This window comes from Periophthalmus magnuspinnatus, chromosome 10, assembly GCF_009829125.3.
Source record: "Periophthalmus magnuspinnatus isolate fPerMag1 chromosome 10, fPerMag1.2.pri, whole genome shotgun sequence".
Taxonomy (NCBI): domain Eukaryota; kingdom Metazoa; phylum Chordata; class Actinopteri; order Gobiiformes; family Gobiidae; genus Periophthalmus; species Periophthalmus magnuspinnatus.
In genome coordinates this window covers 23,284,105-23,301,449 of record NC_047135.1, presented here as the reverse complement: position 1 = coordinate 23,301,449, position 17,345 = coordinate 23,284,105, and the positions used below count along the sequence as shown (strand labels likewise).

Here is a 17,345-nt window from a genome sequence, read left to right as displayed (position 1 = left end):
GTCAGCACTTTTATTTTCCCTAGGCTGCTTAGGGACTGTTTTTCAGCAACACCAAAATACCTAATTGAATGCCAGTTTGAAAGTGAATACATTTACAGAGTACTCCGACTATGCTCATTGTGAAATTGAAAATATAGGATCATGTTTACAGTGTGTGGGAATTCATTCTGGCTAACATACATGTAATCACAGTTTTTCTTATACATCAACAGAATCTTTGCTTTAATACACTGCTTTCACAGTAGTTAGAATATGTGATTTTCATATCTTAACTGAAACAGGTAGTTTGTGCTAAAGGCACAATTTATTACTTTTCTGGTGGACTGTCTATCATCAGCTTGTCTCCATGGAGATGAACCTTACCTATCTCCATGAAGACAAGCAAGTGACACCACCTTCTGCCCAAAACATACATATTGCACCTTAAAACATCCTGGAATAAGTAGGTTAACTGAGCAAATTCTCAGACTTTTGAATGTATTTTATTCATCAGTAGAGTACACTGTTTACATGCAGTAGTACTCCAAATATTATCCAGTTGTTATATTAGACAGATTGGCATAGGGTTGGCATGTGTATCTCATATGTACTTGTGGGAAATGGCTTTGGTGTGGTGCTGGTCAGGTTGCATGTGCAGCTCACTTTGTCAGAGCACAGTAACAGGATCCAGAGACAGGAACAGCCCCGGTGTGAAGGAGAAAACAGGGGCATCTGAGGCAGCACGTACTCAGTGAGATCTTCTTAGAAAGCAATGCATAGACACAACCAAGTGTTTATCATTTTAATCTGTGATTGTGTGGACTATGCACTATTTGAGAAAAATCATACTGTCACTTTTTTTTTCTATATACCTTTTTGTCATAAAAAAGGTAAAGAATTAAAGGTCCTCTATTATGCAAATTTGACTCTTGTGAACTTTAAGATGTGTTAGAATATTGTTTACTCATCCAAACCATACCTGGAGTTGGGCTTTGTTTCATTCACATATGTTTGAGTAATCCTTCATTATTAGTCTATCTACATTTTCAAATCTCAAAATGGTCTGTTCCACCTTGTGATGTCATGAAGCAGTAGCTTTCAAGTTAACAGCTACCTTTTACCTTTAGTTCAGTAGGGATGAGCAATTCTAGGGCTGAAATTATCCAAATGATTCTAGTAAAGGTGTATGGAGTTTTAAAAAAAACACAGTCGGTCACTTCCTGTATTACAAGATAGCATCACACGGAGTTTTTTCAGTCTGAGAGAAGAACACAGCCTAAATATGCAGGGTTTGTAGGTTAAAAATGTGTGAAGGACAAAAAACACAACACCAGGTATATGTAAGAGGAAACAATATTTTAACATAGATCAGAATATGGGCCCTTTAAGTGACTAATGCAGTTATAATTACATTTCCAAAATATTCACTGTGTAATAAAACAAATTATAGAACACAATTAGGAGGTATAAAAGTAGTAAAAGTACTATGGCACTATTTGATGTTGTAAAAGCAGCACTTCGCAATAAAATCAGACCGTCAGACCGCTGTGTGCTGTGTTCATCTAATAATACAATATTTTATCACAAAGCAGAAGAAAGAGCCATAAGTATTGCCAAAGGGTTTACTAAGAACTAGTTAGATAGATTTGCCTACATCCTCTTTTGCGGTTTGAACACAAGGATAATATCTTTTTTTATCTAATGTGGATATAACAGAGATGCAGGTTTAACCAAAATTGACTATTGCAATGAAATGTGTGAAAAGTATGCAGCGCTACTCTCATGTGAACACAATGTGCACATGATGGATGGGCTCTGTTGAGACTGTCATGTCAGCTGATGTATACAGCAGATGTTTGTGGAGCACAGGCTGTAGCTCTCCACGGTCATTTCATCTATCCTCCTGTGTGTATGCCTGCTCTGTTCATACTGTAAAAATAATATATGGATGCTGGAGTTAAAAGAACTTGAATTCAGAATATCATTTTGACTAGATATGTTAACTTGATGGTTAAAGATTATTTGGCCTGTTTCAAAATGCGTAGTTTAGTTTAGTTATTTAATGAGACAGGGACAGTGCACAATATGAATTAACCTTAACAGGAAAGATGAAGTTCACCCATAGACTGTATATGTAAATCTCCCACGTTCCAAATAGGAAGTCCTCTTGGCCACACTTCCGGCTTCGATTCAGTTCACTTTACATTGAAAAACTGTCACTCCTCTGTCTGTAACTTCTGCTGTCAGGCTTGTCATTTTGGTCTTAAAATGTTCATATTAACCTGTACTACATGATCCTGGTGTTTTTATTTTGCTATTGTGTCCGTAAATCAAGATATGAACATTAATAACAGACAAATCAGGTGCCTTCTTTTCCTGAGGTCACTCCCGCTAGCGTTAGCAGCAGGTTTGATTGACGGTGTTGCTAAGCGTCCACTCCCTTCTATCAGTGGGGGCGGGCGTGAAGTGGTGTTACCTTCAACAGCCTTGGCTCCTTGGTTGCTATGTTACTCACAGTCAGAATTCCAAATATGGAACTCCGCTGCAAATTCGCCCTTATAACTGGTAGCCTCTATGAGCTTCATTTGGCTGGAGCCGAACACTATGGGAGACTTCACGCTCACTTAGTCGTATCAGGTTGTAGGACTAGTGTTCATTTCCACCTGTAATCCCTGGGCAGGCTGATGTTATAGTTCATAAAATCAAACATACAAAGAAAACAGCTTTACAATGACCAGACCAAGTTCTCAAACTCATTCATTCATATCCGGTTCTCTCAGCAGCTCATCGTCATCCATTATCCAAAAGCATCCATCACTTCATTCACTCCAGAACATCACACTCTCTCCAGACACACATCAGTCCACGTTATGTGAGCAGGTTTGGTTTGAGAGGAGCCGTTCTTTTGCCAGGCATGAAAATGTGCCATAGTGTGTACATGTTATCAGCTCTGTTGGTAGCATATTCCACTGACGGATGGCCGCACATGAAAAGGCTGAGGTTCCAAACGCTGTGCAGCATTTGGGAATACTGCCCTCGCCTCGTGCAGTTGATCAAGTGGCTCTTAGAATGGTTTGAATACATTACTTCTTATTTATTGAGTGTACATAAAAAGAATGTAAGAAAGAATATAAACTTTTTAAAACAAGTTATTATTTCATGTTATATATAAGCAGATAAATCTAACCAAGTTAAAATCTAGATTAACATTGTGAATTTAAGCTATTAAAGCTACACTATGTAATTTTTTTTGGGTGAGGGTAGGCCACACGCTTTTTTCCATGGAGATGTTATTGCTTTCCTGGAATGTTCCGCACATCTTTTCCTGGATTGTTCCACAGAATGACGTTAAACATGACTATCACCATGGAGGCAAGCAGGCAACACCACCAGGCCAAGTTACGGGTCAGATCTGTGGAGAGGCAAGCACACTCAACATGAGAATACATGATTTGCGACACACTGTAATTAGCTAAATGCCATGCTGTGAATAAAAAGTCGATTTTACATAACAGGTTGAGTTTAAGTCCTGATTTTTTTTTTTACAGTGCACAGGTAGGACACATAGCTCCTCCCACCTGTCACTCGGCCTGACACATTGCTGATGTATGCACTGCCTCCTCTCTCTGAATAGACTCACAGAACACAAGGGGCATGCAAAGTCAAACAATTAAAAACAGCAGTGCTTGGTGCGCGCTCTGGTCTGAATGTGAATGAAAAGTGAGGCATACGGGGAGGGGACGCTACGCTAGACATGAGCGATGTTCTGACCTTTCATCACAGCAGGGGCCTGTTGGACTGGTGAGCAAACACATAAGTCAGTGTTCACTTAGAAAACAAATAATCCCACGCTACTGTTATTGTTACAAGCTAGACACGTGGCTACACTTATCCAGAATACAAAAATACAGTGTACAAAAGGGCTTGGTCATGAATCAGATTTTGATATAGATTCAGTTATTTCGATTTGTCACTGATCAATTTGGATCTTTTTAATGGTGCTGTATCAGATTTTTGCCATCTTAAAAATGTGGAAAAAAGTTCAAAGTTATCCCTCACTTACTTTACAGATTCTGAGCATCTGAATTATTAACAGCAGTGAGTTTATAAGCGGCTTTCGAAACTCTCTGAGTCACAATAATGCTAATGACAGCCATATGCTACCGCCCACTTCCTGATTGTCGGACAATAAAATGCTTTATTAATTGGATGCAAACCACACGCGTGTACATATGTTGACCTCAAGAGATCCTTCTACAATGTATCTGTACTGGGGCGAGACTCATTTTTGCTCAAATACATGATTAAAGATAAGAGAAGTGACGTTGCACACTCAACAAAATGAGTGAACAAAAATCTTGTTCAGCAGATTATTATTTCTATTTTTCTTTTTAATTATTTCATTGTTCTTGTTTTGTAACAATATAAGTAGCAGTGTTTATATTCACTAGGTGTGCTGTTTTCACTGATATGATCTGAGAAACTCTAAAACACATTTAGCTAATTAGTTGTTAAAGACCATAAAAAACTATTAGTATTGCTCTTTAGTGCTTGTACAAACCTGTCAAATTTACATTTTCTCTCAAGTTGTGGAGTTTTCGCACCTTGGCAAACGTGTGGGCGGCTCCTTTTAATTAATGCCGTGGTTCTTCTTCAATTAAATAAACTTTAATTAACAAGCGTGTAGCATGGATCGACCGCCCACCCGCCCATCCAGCTCTCCCAGCCCAAGTCCAGGGCATGTTAAAGGCAGATAAACACTTTTGCACTAATGAAAAATTGATTGCATAGATTCTTTGGGAAGGAGGGGTCTCTCTTTGGAATGGACTGACTCCCCTCCAGAGGCATGCTTAATATTCTACAGTGTTGGCTTGACTTAATCACAAGGATCCAAGGTCTCGCAATCGAAGAAAAAGTCTGCAAACAGCCTTTTAACGAGATGGGAGTGGACAGGGGAGTGGATGGTACCATTCAGAAAGGCCATCTGCACAAGTAAATTTGGTTCTGAATTTTGTAAATGTGTTTTAAATTTCAAACTGCAAAAATAGGAACTATACATAGATCGAAGTAGTTTGTTGCACTCCTAAACCCTGTGGAACATCACTAGTACTCGTTCACATCTGTTCATGGCTTTTACACGGAGTTTTTCAGATTTTGGTTTTGAATTTTAAATCTGTGTTTTAAAGCCACATTTAAGCCTTGAATGCAGGACAATACATGATTACACAAGCATACATCAAAATACAACTAAACTAATGACAAGAGAACGCCTATAAAAACAGTATTATGAACTCATAACATTTTATTTTCCATAATATGTCCTCTTTAATGTGTTTTTATTGACGTATGACATCATAATCTTGGTGCCAGACATAGATCACTCACTCACAAACCACATTTAGTAGGCAAAGGGCGGTAGTAGCTCATTTAGTAGAGCGTTTGTCCACTGATCCAGTTCAAATCCCACTGTTGACATAAACATGAAGTGGACAGTTCCTTTGACCCATAGGTTGGCGGTTTGATTCCAACTCCCACAGATGAATGGTGTCGTTGTGTCCACTTGACCCACCTCTGCGTACGCTGGTACATGAATGTGTATGTGAATGGTTGAGTGGTTCCTTGATATAAAGCACTTTGCCTTGAAGTTGAAAAATATACCCCAAATTTACCATTTTCCCTAGGACACAACGGCATTATGCACTTTGTTTGAGTTGGGACGGAACTGCCATCCTTTGAATCGGTATGCAAACCTTGCAAGCGCTGAACCACTGTCACCCTATAAGCAATTTCAACAGTGGCATTGGGTTTATACAAATCCATGCAAGAAAATATAGCTTGTTTTTTATTTGGTTTATTTGAATAATAAGATGATTTACTATTGTTATCCCATAAGCACTTAAAATACTGTGTTTGAAAATAATAAAAGAATAAAACAATCCCCTTCTGATAGAATTAACCTTGCCTTGCTATTGCAGTGATAAACACCAAGGTTGTTAGCAGGGTTGTCTCACAGCCAAAACAGGTTCAATATTCACTCTGGATGCAAACGCTAGATTATTTGCATACTGTCTTTGTGCCCGCTTAGATAGAGATGTCAATTTACCCTTCCAGCTACCTGAAAGCAGTTTGTACTGTACAAAATATGTTGCAACCAACTTCTGAATTGTTTAGTAAAAGGACTCTGAGCTTTGCAGTGTCTTACCAAATGTGAATCCTTTTCTATTATTTGTCTGTTTATTATTATGGTGAGCAATATGACAATAAAATAATGGACTAAACTGCAAAGATCATTCTGTTTTATATACATGCCGTATTTGATCAGCTCTGATTGAGTTACAGGCATATTGCACAGGGTGATGGACCTCATTCCATAAGCTTTACAGCTTCTTGGGGCTCCATGTTTTTCACAGGGTCATTAATATAGTGCATGCATATGTAAACAGAAATATACAATATTGTACAGTGTACAATATACACTTCTGCATGTAGCATGTAAATGCTGAGTGTGTAGATGCATATGTTGCTATATGTGTGTGTGTGTGTGTGTGTGTATGTGCCCTACATACGTTGACCATTGTGAAAAATAAATTTGAATTGAAAGAAATTTAACCAATCAGAGTAAAGAGAAAGACTTTTACAGCTACCAAGACTACAATTTTGACAACATTTAAACAATGGCTTGGCCTCCAAATTATGTTCCTAACAGTTGTAGGGACAAATTTGGACCCAAGTTCCATATTTGGAATTCCGACCGCAAGTGTCATAGCGACCAAAGAGCCAATCTGGAGCGAGGCTGTTGAAGGTCACACCGCTTCTCACACCGCTGGTTTAGCAGGGAGTGAACACTTAGCAACACTGTCAATTAAACCTGGGGGAAAAAAGATACCTGACAACAGCAAAATAAACCTGCATGATTCCATGGAAATAGAAAGTCAAACCATATTTTGGAACATCCTACATGCAGATAGATACATTTTATGCTATATTGTGTGTATATTATTATATATTATAGGCCTTTTAATATTGCAATGATCTGATATTTCATGTTTAGTTCAGAGTTCACCTTTTGTTGTTTTTCTACCTGTTTATGTGTTGTTGTTAAAGTAACTGCTTTTGTATGTGACACTCGCTATGCCGAGAAGTTGAAGCCAAGTTTGTATTCGTCAGTTACTGGTCTGTTTTTGGGAGACTGGCTCTAGTGAGTTGAGACTGCTGTTGTTTTGCTCTTGTTTTGGTGTGAGTTACAGCCTTCAGCAGCCCTTGTGCTCAGAAAATAAACAATCAAAAGAAATTCAGTGTGTTTCCTTACACCAAAACAACAATATTATAGAAAGAGGAGGTTTGTGGAGATGCAAGCATGTCCACAGTAAGGGCACATGTTTGTTTCTGTTTTTCAGTGCAATAAGAACATCAAAAATGGAAAAAGAAAAAAAACAAACATGTTTTTATTTTTGTCTATTTTTAGTTAGATTACATTATGGTACTTTATAATAGCCTGTCCACACTAAAATACATTATACCTTTTGCATGTAGTGGAAACAAGTTACACAAATATTACTCTCATCTGAACCATTTACGCTGCTTAGTGAAACCAAGAACTCCAAATGAACTATTCAGTAGTATTTCTCCCTCACACAATTATCAAAAGCCCTCTCCTGCAGTCTGTGGTATGCCAACCCCCATGGCTTGTTTTGCATTAGCTGTACCTTGATACTGACTGATTATCTTAACCACCCGTGGATCTGGGCCTTGAATATTCTTTTGGAACATGTGTGCGTGCGTTCTTCTGATGCTACTTTCTTAGAGACAACACGCTGATCAGATGTGCTGGAGAGGCCGGACATAAGACCCTCTTCAGATCTGTAGCCCCGCTTCACTCTGCCAAAATGCTAATCAGCTTTACGTAACTCTTCACTCTACTTGTGTGTTGGATAGACTGAGGAATATAAAAGTGCAAAGTTAACGTTTGATGCTTATAGTATGGCATTATCACTTCAATAATAATAATAATAATGCACTGGATTTATATGAAGCCTTTCAAGACGCTCAAAGAGCTTTACAGTGCATTATTCATTCACACCGTATTTGGTGGGTGTAAGGTACTATTGTAGCCACAGCTGCCCTCAGGTACACTGATTTAATTAAGACTGCCAATTTGTGCCATCACCACCATCACTCATATACCACTTCCATACTGGGCCATGTGGGTGAAGTGTCTTGCCTAAGGACACAATGACAGTCCCCCAACCACCAAGGGACAGTGGTACAATATTACTGTACCACTATATTGTAGAAGTACTATTCTTTAAAAAGTTAGTTTTTTCAAAAGATTGAACAAATTAAGGTTATTATGAGAATTACATTCTGTAACTCTACATAGTTGTGTAACCACAACTATGTAGAGTATGTGACACAGTATAAAATGTTTAATTGTTTTAACTACTTTGTAACTCTCAATAGATGTCTAAAGAACAATGCATGAAAACCTATGAAAAGAAAAAAAAATCCACTACCAATTATTGCTACCAAAAATTTTGCTCTACCAGGAGTACTTCAACTTTTTTACTGTATTTTTTTTTCCAAACTAGAGAGGAACCTTTTAACAGTGCCCAGCCCAACAACTCTACTGATACTGTTTCATCGCTTTAGTACTAAAGCTTCCCCACTGCTCCGTCTTCTAATGGCATGTTCTTGGTCATTGTAAGCTTATATTATTTCAGTGCAATTATGAGAAAAATTCAACAATATACAAGAGTGAAGCTTTGGTGCTATTTTGGATGTGCCTGATTGGCCTGTTTGTCTGATGAGATAATTAAAGTTGCTAAGAAACAGTTGAACAGATGCGGATATCACCCATCAAACAAACAGATTTACTGTTTCCCATGGTACTCTTGATACGCGGCAATCAGTCATCTCCAGTGATTTGATATCGTCTAAGCTGAGGTCGCATTGCAGATCTCTTACATTGTCTTGGCTAGTCACCGACAACCAGAGCTAAGCTAGTGCTAGTGTGTTATCTGAACGTATGATTTAGGGGACCTGAGAGTAGGGCTGGGAAATTAATCAAATCTTAAATTCAGAGTTTGGTGGAACAAATTGGGCTATTTTTATTTTAAAGGACCATTTGTAATATTTTGAATTTCATAAACGTGACTTGTCTATATCCCTAGATATGAGGTAAACATGTTCAAATCAAATATACCTTTTACTCATAACAACTGTAACACTGATTTATTTTTAATTACAAAAACATTGAACATGGTGGCCCATCCAATCAGAAAGCAGAATGAGCCTCTCATTTGGGCTGCCAGTTTCAATGCTGAAATCCAGTTGATTTGATTTAAACCTAAAATGACTCTGATGTTTATTTTCACTACCTAAACCCCAGCACCTGCAGCCAATCATTAATCAGTGCTAGGGTGCTAGTGCTAGTGCTAGTGCCAGTGAGTGAATTCTGGAGGTTCTGAGCTTTGACATAAGACATGGCCTGCCCATATACTGAAAACAAAAAAAATTAAAACATTTTTTAAAAAGAAAATATAAAATGGATTGTATCTAATTGAGATGGAACAAATGTAAGTAAAAAATGTGATTAGTTTTCTCAACATATCACCCAGCCCCACTACAGAGACATGACCTTGAAATCATATTTACAACAAATACTCAAAACTTTCCACATTTGTAATATTGCAGGCTCCATTAGATCCTCCAATATTTCCCATAGTAGTGGGCAATATTGACACAAAAATATTGACACAAATCAATATCTCTGTATTTTAGGTTATCTCATTATCTTTGCAACGTCATAATTTTGCAGTTCTTCATAGAGGTAAATTGACTGCAAAACTAACCACAAAACTGTCCAAATTTTTAAGGCTAAAACTGATTGATGGTAACTAATCTATTAATGAAATTATTCAAATAAACCAAATAAAAAAGTAAATGGTCAAATGTATTAAAAGTCTCATTCCCAGGCCTTTCACTATCTAAACAATTAATTGATTAATGTAAAGAATAAAACACTAGATTAATCAATTACCAAAATAATTGTTAGTTGCAGCTCTAGAAATATCACATACACCACATGGAAACATTCCTATATTTTTCTATTGTTTTCAAGTGCATTTTTTAAATTAACAAAAATATGCTCTGTTTGTTTGTTTGTTTGTTTGTTTGTTTGTTTTTCTCACACAAAAGTAAAACTTCAGTTGTTAAAGTAATTCCTCAGCGAATGTTTGATCTTTTCTGAGTCCGTGTCAATATCTTTTCATGATTCACGAAGGCCGTCCAATCAAATGTGAATATATAACAGACCAGAGCGTGTGTTTGCTAACTAGCCATATGGCGGCTTTGTTCAATAAGCAATCTTCCATGTAATATTAACAATGTTTGCACAACCATGTCTGCGTTATCCAGCTAGACTTTACAACAAATCGCTGTGCAATAAAAAAAAACAAAAACCAAAAATAAATCGCATTGCTACAAGTGTTGTTTACTGTTAAACTTTGTGGCCTTTTATATCCACGGGAGACATTGCTTCTCAACAAAGATCCAAGCAATTGTGGTTCCTTTCATATCCATCGTACAGAATAGAGAAACGCAGCATCAACAAGAAGGCTTTTCACAGACTACAAAGCTTCTGTCCCTGCGGTTCTGTTTGGCTGTGAGTCGGCGAGTGCGGGGGTGGGTGTGGCACTGCCGCCCCTGGTGGATAAAATATGTCACTACATTTTTTGACAAGTAGGGTAAAAAGCAAACTATTAAAGGAACAATATGCAGTGTTTCCCCTAGGTTTACTGAATTGGCAGGAGAGAATTGCGCACACTGCAGGTTAAAAATATACATTTATGGAGACAGTGGCTTAGTTGGTTAGAGTGTTTTGTTGTCTGTGTCTGTGTAATCCCTCAGTCATCCTGGTCTGATTCATAGTAAAATCCAAACTATCGTTCGATTGCTTAAGGCCACTGCCTTATATCTATCTGAAGGGTGGAGCTAACTACACTGAAACTGTGGCTTTTAGCAATCTGACCTGAACTAAAGAAGTGTTTTTTAATGAGTAGTGAAACGTCTTCACTACTACAACTTTTTGTCCAGTTGACTGATTGAACTTTGGCTTTTACTACAAGCAGTGATGGAGCAGTCAGAGCCATTGTCCCATAGTTTGGTGGGCGATTCCAGCTCCCAGAGATGAAACTCCCACATTGTGTCCTTGGCAAGACACTTGACCCACCTCGGCCTAGTGTCTGCATACGCTGGTGTATGAATGTGTGTGAAGGGGTGAGTGGTTTCTTGATGTAAAGCGCTTTGAGTGCCTTGAAGGTGGGAAAGCCCTATAGAAAATTATGACCATTTAGCATCATTATTGATATCATCATTTCATTGTTATTTTTAAATCTCCATGTTACTTAATATTGTTTCAAACCATTGTTGTTGTTTTTTTAATGGATGTAAAAGACCTCATAAACATATTTTAAGAATTCTGGGCCTTTTAATTGTCTGGATACTTTGATATTCAGACCTTATCATCTGTTGTTATGAATCTATACGATTATAGGCTACAGTTATTTGGGATAAACCTCTAAATTAAAACAGGAGCAGACAAAATCAGCACTGACTGCTTTACAAACAGGTCTGGGTACAGACCTCTATCCAGAGGACCAAACCCACAGACCTGTACCAGGAAAGCCCTCACGTGACTCCCCTCCATCCACAGGCCCCTAAAAGTAACACAAACAGTGGGCATGCCAAATGACCGCCAAAGTCTGTGATTTCCTGACTACAAGCCCAAACCTTTTTCCTAACCTTAACCATTACAGATTTGTGCCTAATGTTAACCGAACATTGGGCCTGCGACAAGACATTCGCAGACAAACTACATGCAATATACCTATGCTTTTTGCGCCATTGTATATGTTGGTTTATGTTGACTGTTACATTTCCTATGCAAGCAGAGTAGAGCAGAGACAACACAAAGCTAGTTCATTTCAAACTAGAAATTAAATATATTGATGATTAAGTATCTTATGCTTCACTCTAAACAATTTGAAATGAGCGTTATCACCCTTAATGACCTTTTTATAGACAATGACAACAAAGACAACAACTGATAGAGTAATTAAGTGTTTTATAAAGTAAACTCATGAAAAATAGTGAGGGACATGTGGGTGGAGGTGTGTCCTGGTAGGGGTCTGCAGGGTAGGGTTCTCTGGCTGGAGGCCTACACCCAGACTCTCTTACCCATGCACAACTCAGTCTGGGAAACAAATAATGCTAACAACTATATCTAAACGGTTTTGTTTGCCTTGCATTTTGTCTACTTACAAAGTACCATTAATATAACATTAACATTAAAACATTAACATTTAAACTAACTACATTTTTTACTGTAGCTTTTGCTTCTATCTTGGTCCAAGAGCAATTGCTTTATAGAGCCAGACGGGTAAATCACTGACAATCTACTGAACTACTGATTAAGTCCTATGTTTTGTATTGAACTAATTACATATTTTAGAGCTTACAAGCAGTGTGCAAACTGTTTAAATTAGGCTAAAACAATAGCTGTTAGCTTCCAATTTGAGCTTAATCTTGGCTATCTTATCAATTGAATGAAGATGTATGGACTTCAAAAACACAGATGTTATGTTCTTTTTAACTAGAGATAGATATCGGCTAATATTTAGAAATGGTAAAACAAAAATAACAATGAAATATTAAAAAATACATGAAAATAATAGTAATATATAAGCAACTTAAGAGTTATTTCATAAACATGAGCTATCTGTGTAACAATTGTGATGCTGATTCTTAATTACAAAAACACTGGCCATGACAGCCAAGTTCAACTGTCCATATTCTGAGAATGAGACAAACGTGTATGTGTTTTCTATATACAGGTTATGAGATTACTATAGCATTTTTTTTTTTTTTTTTTTTGTACCATTTTACTGTGGTTTATGTAGTTTCATTTTTACAGTTACAGTTCCGGTAAAACCAAAAAATTCAATGAACAGTTAGCCGGACACATAATCCATTTTAATGAACAAAGCTGTATGACATCGTGTCTTACCCATTGAGTTTCAGTGGGGAGCCGATTGATAGGCAGATTAACCAGATTTATGTCTTATCACAGCAATCTTGGTGTTGGCTTGACATATTTTTAAATAACTCAAAACCCAGGTGTGAAATAGCTTAGGAGAAAAGTTTTAAAGTTTTTAGCTTTATTTTAAATATCAAATGTCAAAAAGATAAATGCTTTGAAAATGGCAAATGGATTAGCAAAATTCTCAGAGAAAACTGAGCAGCAGCACCTACTCAACAGGTGACTCAGATGCACGGTAAACGCTGTTAATCAGAGGTGAGAAGGTTGGCTGTTATGGGAGGAGATGTCTTGTACATTTGAATGACACACTGCAGATATAAATGGCTGTAATTAGTTCATCTTGTCTGAGAAATGATTAGCTATGAGGCAGACAGACTATCAAGACAGTAGGAGATCTGGAATTGTCTTATGAAATTGTATCGGAAACAATGGTATTCACCCCAAATAAATCTGACCATTATCTGGATTCTGCAGTTATCAGATTATTTAAATGTCATGTAAACCGTTACATCTGATGTGAGTAATCTGATTTCTTTCTGATTGTTCACACCTGCGCCAATTTTGACAAGGAAAATTATGCACAAAGGGCAAACTAATGTGGCAGAGACAAAAATGCAAGTGAAAATGTTAAAGATGGAATAGAAAATTTATTTAAACATTTTGTCCTCTACATACAACACATAGTCCGCCTGGAATGTTCCACAGTTTAATTCAATTAAAACTATTTCTGTTTTGCATATTCATTTACAGGTTTTTACTGCTCAAAAATACATGCAATTTTACTGCTGAACAACATGCATTCTCACTGCGAGCCAGGTCACCTTCGTGGAGACGAATCTATGAAACATTCTGGGCAAAGCATGTTATCTCCATAGAGACAAGCAGATGGTTGACCCTTGACCAAAAAGTTACAAAGCTAACTGTCTACATCTATAGTTTTCATTGGCTACATCTTCAGCCAATCAGAAAGATTTTCCACTCATTTTTGATATAGGCAGTTTATTTTTGGATTTTCCTGCAAACCTTGAAAAATGACTTAGGCAATTAAAGTAACAATATTGCACCTTGAGCCAAAAATAGACCAAAATAAAAGCTTTATAGCACTGAAAAACAGAAAACCATGTGTCTTTACTGTGAGTGGGCTTGTATCTCCACAAACCTGACTCATTTGGCTATAATTTTCCACAGTATGGCATAAAAGTTATCTATCTCCATGAAGAATGTTCTGATGTATGGTTTTAACTTCCTATTTCCATGGAATCATGAAGGTGATGTGCCACCTCCAGAAAGTTACTGTGCTTTTAACTAATGTAGATTTTTTAAATTTCCCTGCTAAACTCACCACAACCCAATGTTTTGCTTCCTTCCAGAGGTGTGCGTGGTGGACTGTGGCCCCCATGGCTCGTGCATAGGTGGAGTGTGCCAATGTGAGGAGGGCTGGGCAGGGCCTGAGTGCGAGCAGAGGGACTGTCACCCACGCTGCATCGACCACGGGGTGTGCCGCGAGGGCAAGTGTGACTGCCACCAGGGCTGGACCGGCGAGCACTGTACCATCGGTGAGAATATAGCACCATAACACTGGCAACTCCACTGTGTTAATGCTGGGATTCAGAAGACATCACAATTCCCATTTTTAGAGAAAATTAGCAACATTGCCATAGTGAATAACAATTCAAAATCAAATATACCAAAAAGAGTATAGTAAAAGCCATGAATAGGTTGCATTCATGTTGCATCTCAGCATTGTAGAATTCCTATAGTTTAACACTGAGCTGGAGGACAAGTCAGCATTCTATGGTGCAATATGTTATTTTCCTGGCAAATTTGTTGTCTTGGTTAATATCTCTAATTACTGGGCGTGTCCACGCAAATCAAAAAGTGACACAAAGTTCATTGTCTTCTCTGTCAATGAAACACAAACAAAATTATATCTTCAGAAAGAGGTGCCATTATTAGAGACTTATGACATCACAAAACTTTAAAATGCAAGCAAGCTACTGGCCTGTAGTGGTTAACTGCAATAATAATAATATGCACTCTTGCCACGTGAAACAGCATCAAATGAAGTATAAACCACCAAACAACCAGTTATAAGACATTTTATGATGGTTGGATGCAATGGGAGGTTGTGATGTCATCTGAAACTTGTCCATAGTCAGATATTAGATTACTCCTACAAATAAATGTTGTTCATTTTCAAGAGAAGGCAAGCATGAGTATTGTAATAATGAATGAGAGAGTAAGGCTACTCAGCAAGAAAAAATACCAACAAAATAATATTATATGCTCCAAAAATATGTATTCATTTTGAGTTGTTCAAGATGTTTCTCTGTATTCTGTCTCATGTCTGTTCTACTTTACAGGTATTGCAAAAGAGCAAGAAGCATAAGCCAAATATACTGTAAAAGCACTTTAAATTAATATTTCTTTTTAAGGAATGGGCCAAACTGAAGCAAAGCACCTTGCATTAACCTTTTTGTTTTCTTAAAATGCACTGTGGCAGATTTAATACAACATACAGAAAATAGCGGTTCTAACAGCCATAACAGGAGTAATTGCTTGCGGTACCTTTTAGTTTACCGCTTGACTAAAGATGCGAGCAAACATTTTATTTTGCAATCCAATTAGTTTTGTTTTTGCCAGTTGGTCTGAAACATTAAACTAATATACACTGAATGTGGCATAAAGCAAGACAGCTATCCTAGAGTATGGATTGTAATTTCTTGGTACATTTAGTGGTCATTTCTATGTACTTATTAAGGTAATTAATAAGTACAAATTATTGTTCTATTCCATGATGCTGTGCGGTAATTAATATGTACTGCAGCCACAGCATGCAACTTTTTTTTGCTAAAAATAGAGAGAAATAAACGCATGTTGTGTATTGCACTGAAAAACATAAAAAAACATACTGTGAGGAGGCTTGCATCTTCACAGACCTAACTCGTACTCATACTTGACTCCTCCTGTTTGTTTCCATGGACATTGTTGTTCCTTTGGCTATAATATTATATAGTATGGCATAAGACTTATCCATCTCCATGTTCTGAAGTATAGCTTTAACTTTCTTTTTCTATGGAATCATGCAGATGACATAAAGTTCTTGGAGGGAAAAACAATATAAATGCCGAGGAATTACTTGTAGAAAGTAGAAATTACCCCAGTGAGAATATTTAGGATTTACCATTGTAAGTACCTTTTACAAATGTGCAATACAAATAGGTGCAATATATATATATATATATGTGTGTGTAAATATGTAGGCAAATACGTATGCACGTAGCATGGAATTTGGTATTTAAGATTTTCAGACTGCACAAAAGATGTAGAACCAACAAGGAATAGGTCTGCACTGTAAATGTTTTATGTGGATTTGTAAATAGCAAGATTACATAATTATTAGAGAAACTAGCAAAACATATGGTTTTAATGAAAAAAAGTTTTGAAATTATTTTCAAAATTTTTGATGGACCGCTTTCTTTCTTGTTTTTAATGACAAGTTTGGACCTTTTCACAAAGCTCTAAAGGAAATTTTCAAATCCACCAAAAGAAAACGCAATAGTGCTGTAGTCCGAATCCCCATAACATTTTCTGTGTTCTCTTGCAGCTCCAGCCTCTCCTCTTCTCCTTTTCTCTCTCCCTCTCTTCTCTGTGTTTAAGATATTCCACCGCTCTGCCTGCCGAAGTGACGCTGTGGTATTAGCCAGTCAAGGGCAGGCATTTAGGGAGCAGAGGAGGAATATCATTGCGGCGAAATGGCACGGCTCGAGCGGCCATTAATGAGCATAACGAGTTCGGGGGGTGTCACTTCCCGTTGACCTCCGACCCCTACCTCTCCCTCCGCCCCTCCGCCTCTGTCATAGGTCCCGTAGTTTAACCTGCCGTCAAATCCCATTCCCCAAGTATCATCTCTGCCCAGCGGTGATGCCACATCCCCCCCGAGGGAAGCGCAGACCTCCATACCGCCAGAGCTAATGATATATTTACAGGTCCTATCATCCAAGTGTGGCTGGGGTCAATTCCTCCCTTTTTCTCCCTTCTCTCCTCTTCCCTTTTTCTTCTCTCTTGTTTCAAACTCCCTCCAGCAAAGGAACTCTATGTAGGCCTGTCACGATAATTACTATATCAACTCGTCGTTCAATAAATGATACATTTTCGGGGGTGGATTTTTATCGTGGGAACTTTTTCTTTGTATCAGTGGGTAACTTTTTGATATTTTTTGTACTACAAGAAGATTTGGTTGAATAAATTACTACTATGACTCATT

At 37.6% G+C, this 17,345-nt stretch overlaps 1 protein-coding gene across 1 annotated transcript in view; it reads left to right on the top strand.

Moving 5' to 3' along the window:
- si:dkey-237h12.3 (teneurin-3) overlaps nt 1-17,345 on the top strand; it is a 191,043-nt gene that overhangs the window by 70,262 nt on the left and 103,436 nt on the right. The window contains exon 8 of the mRNA XM_055224598.1: nt 14,449-14,634. Coding sequence (XP_055080573.1) covers nt 14,449-14,634 — 186 coding nt within the window. The remainder of the gene's footprint in view (nt 1-14,448; nt 14,635-17,345) is intronic.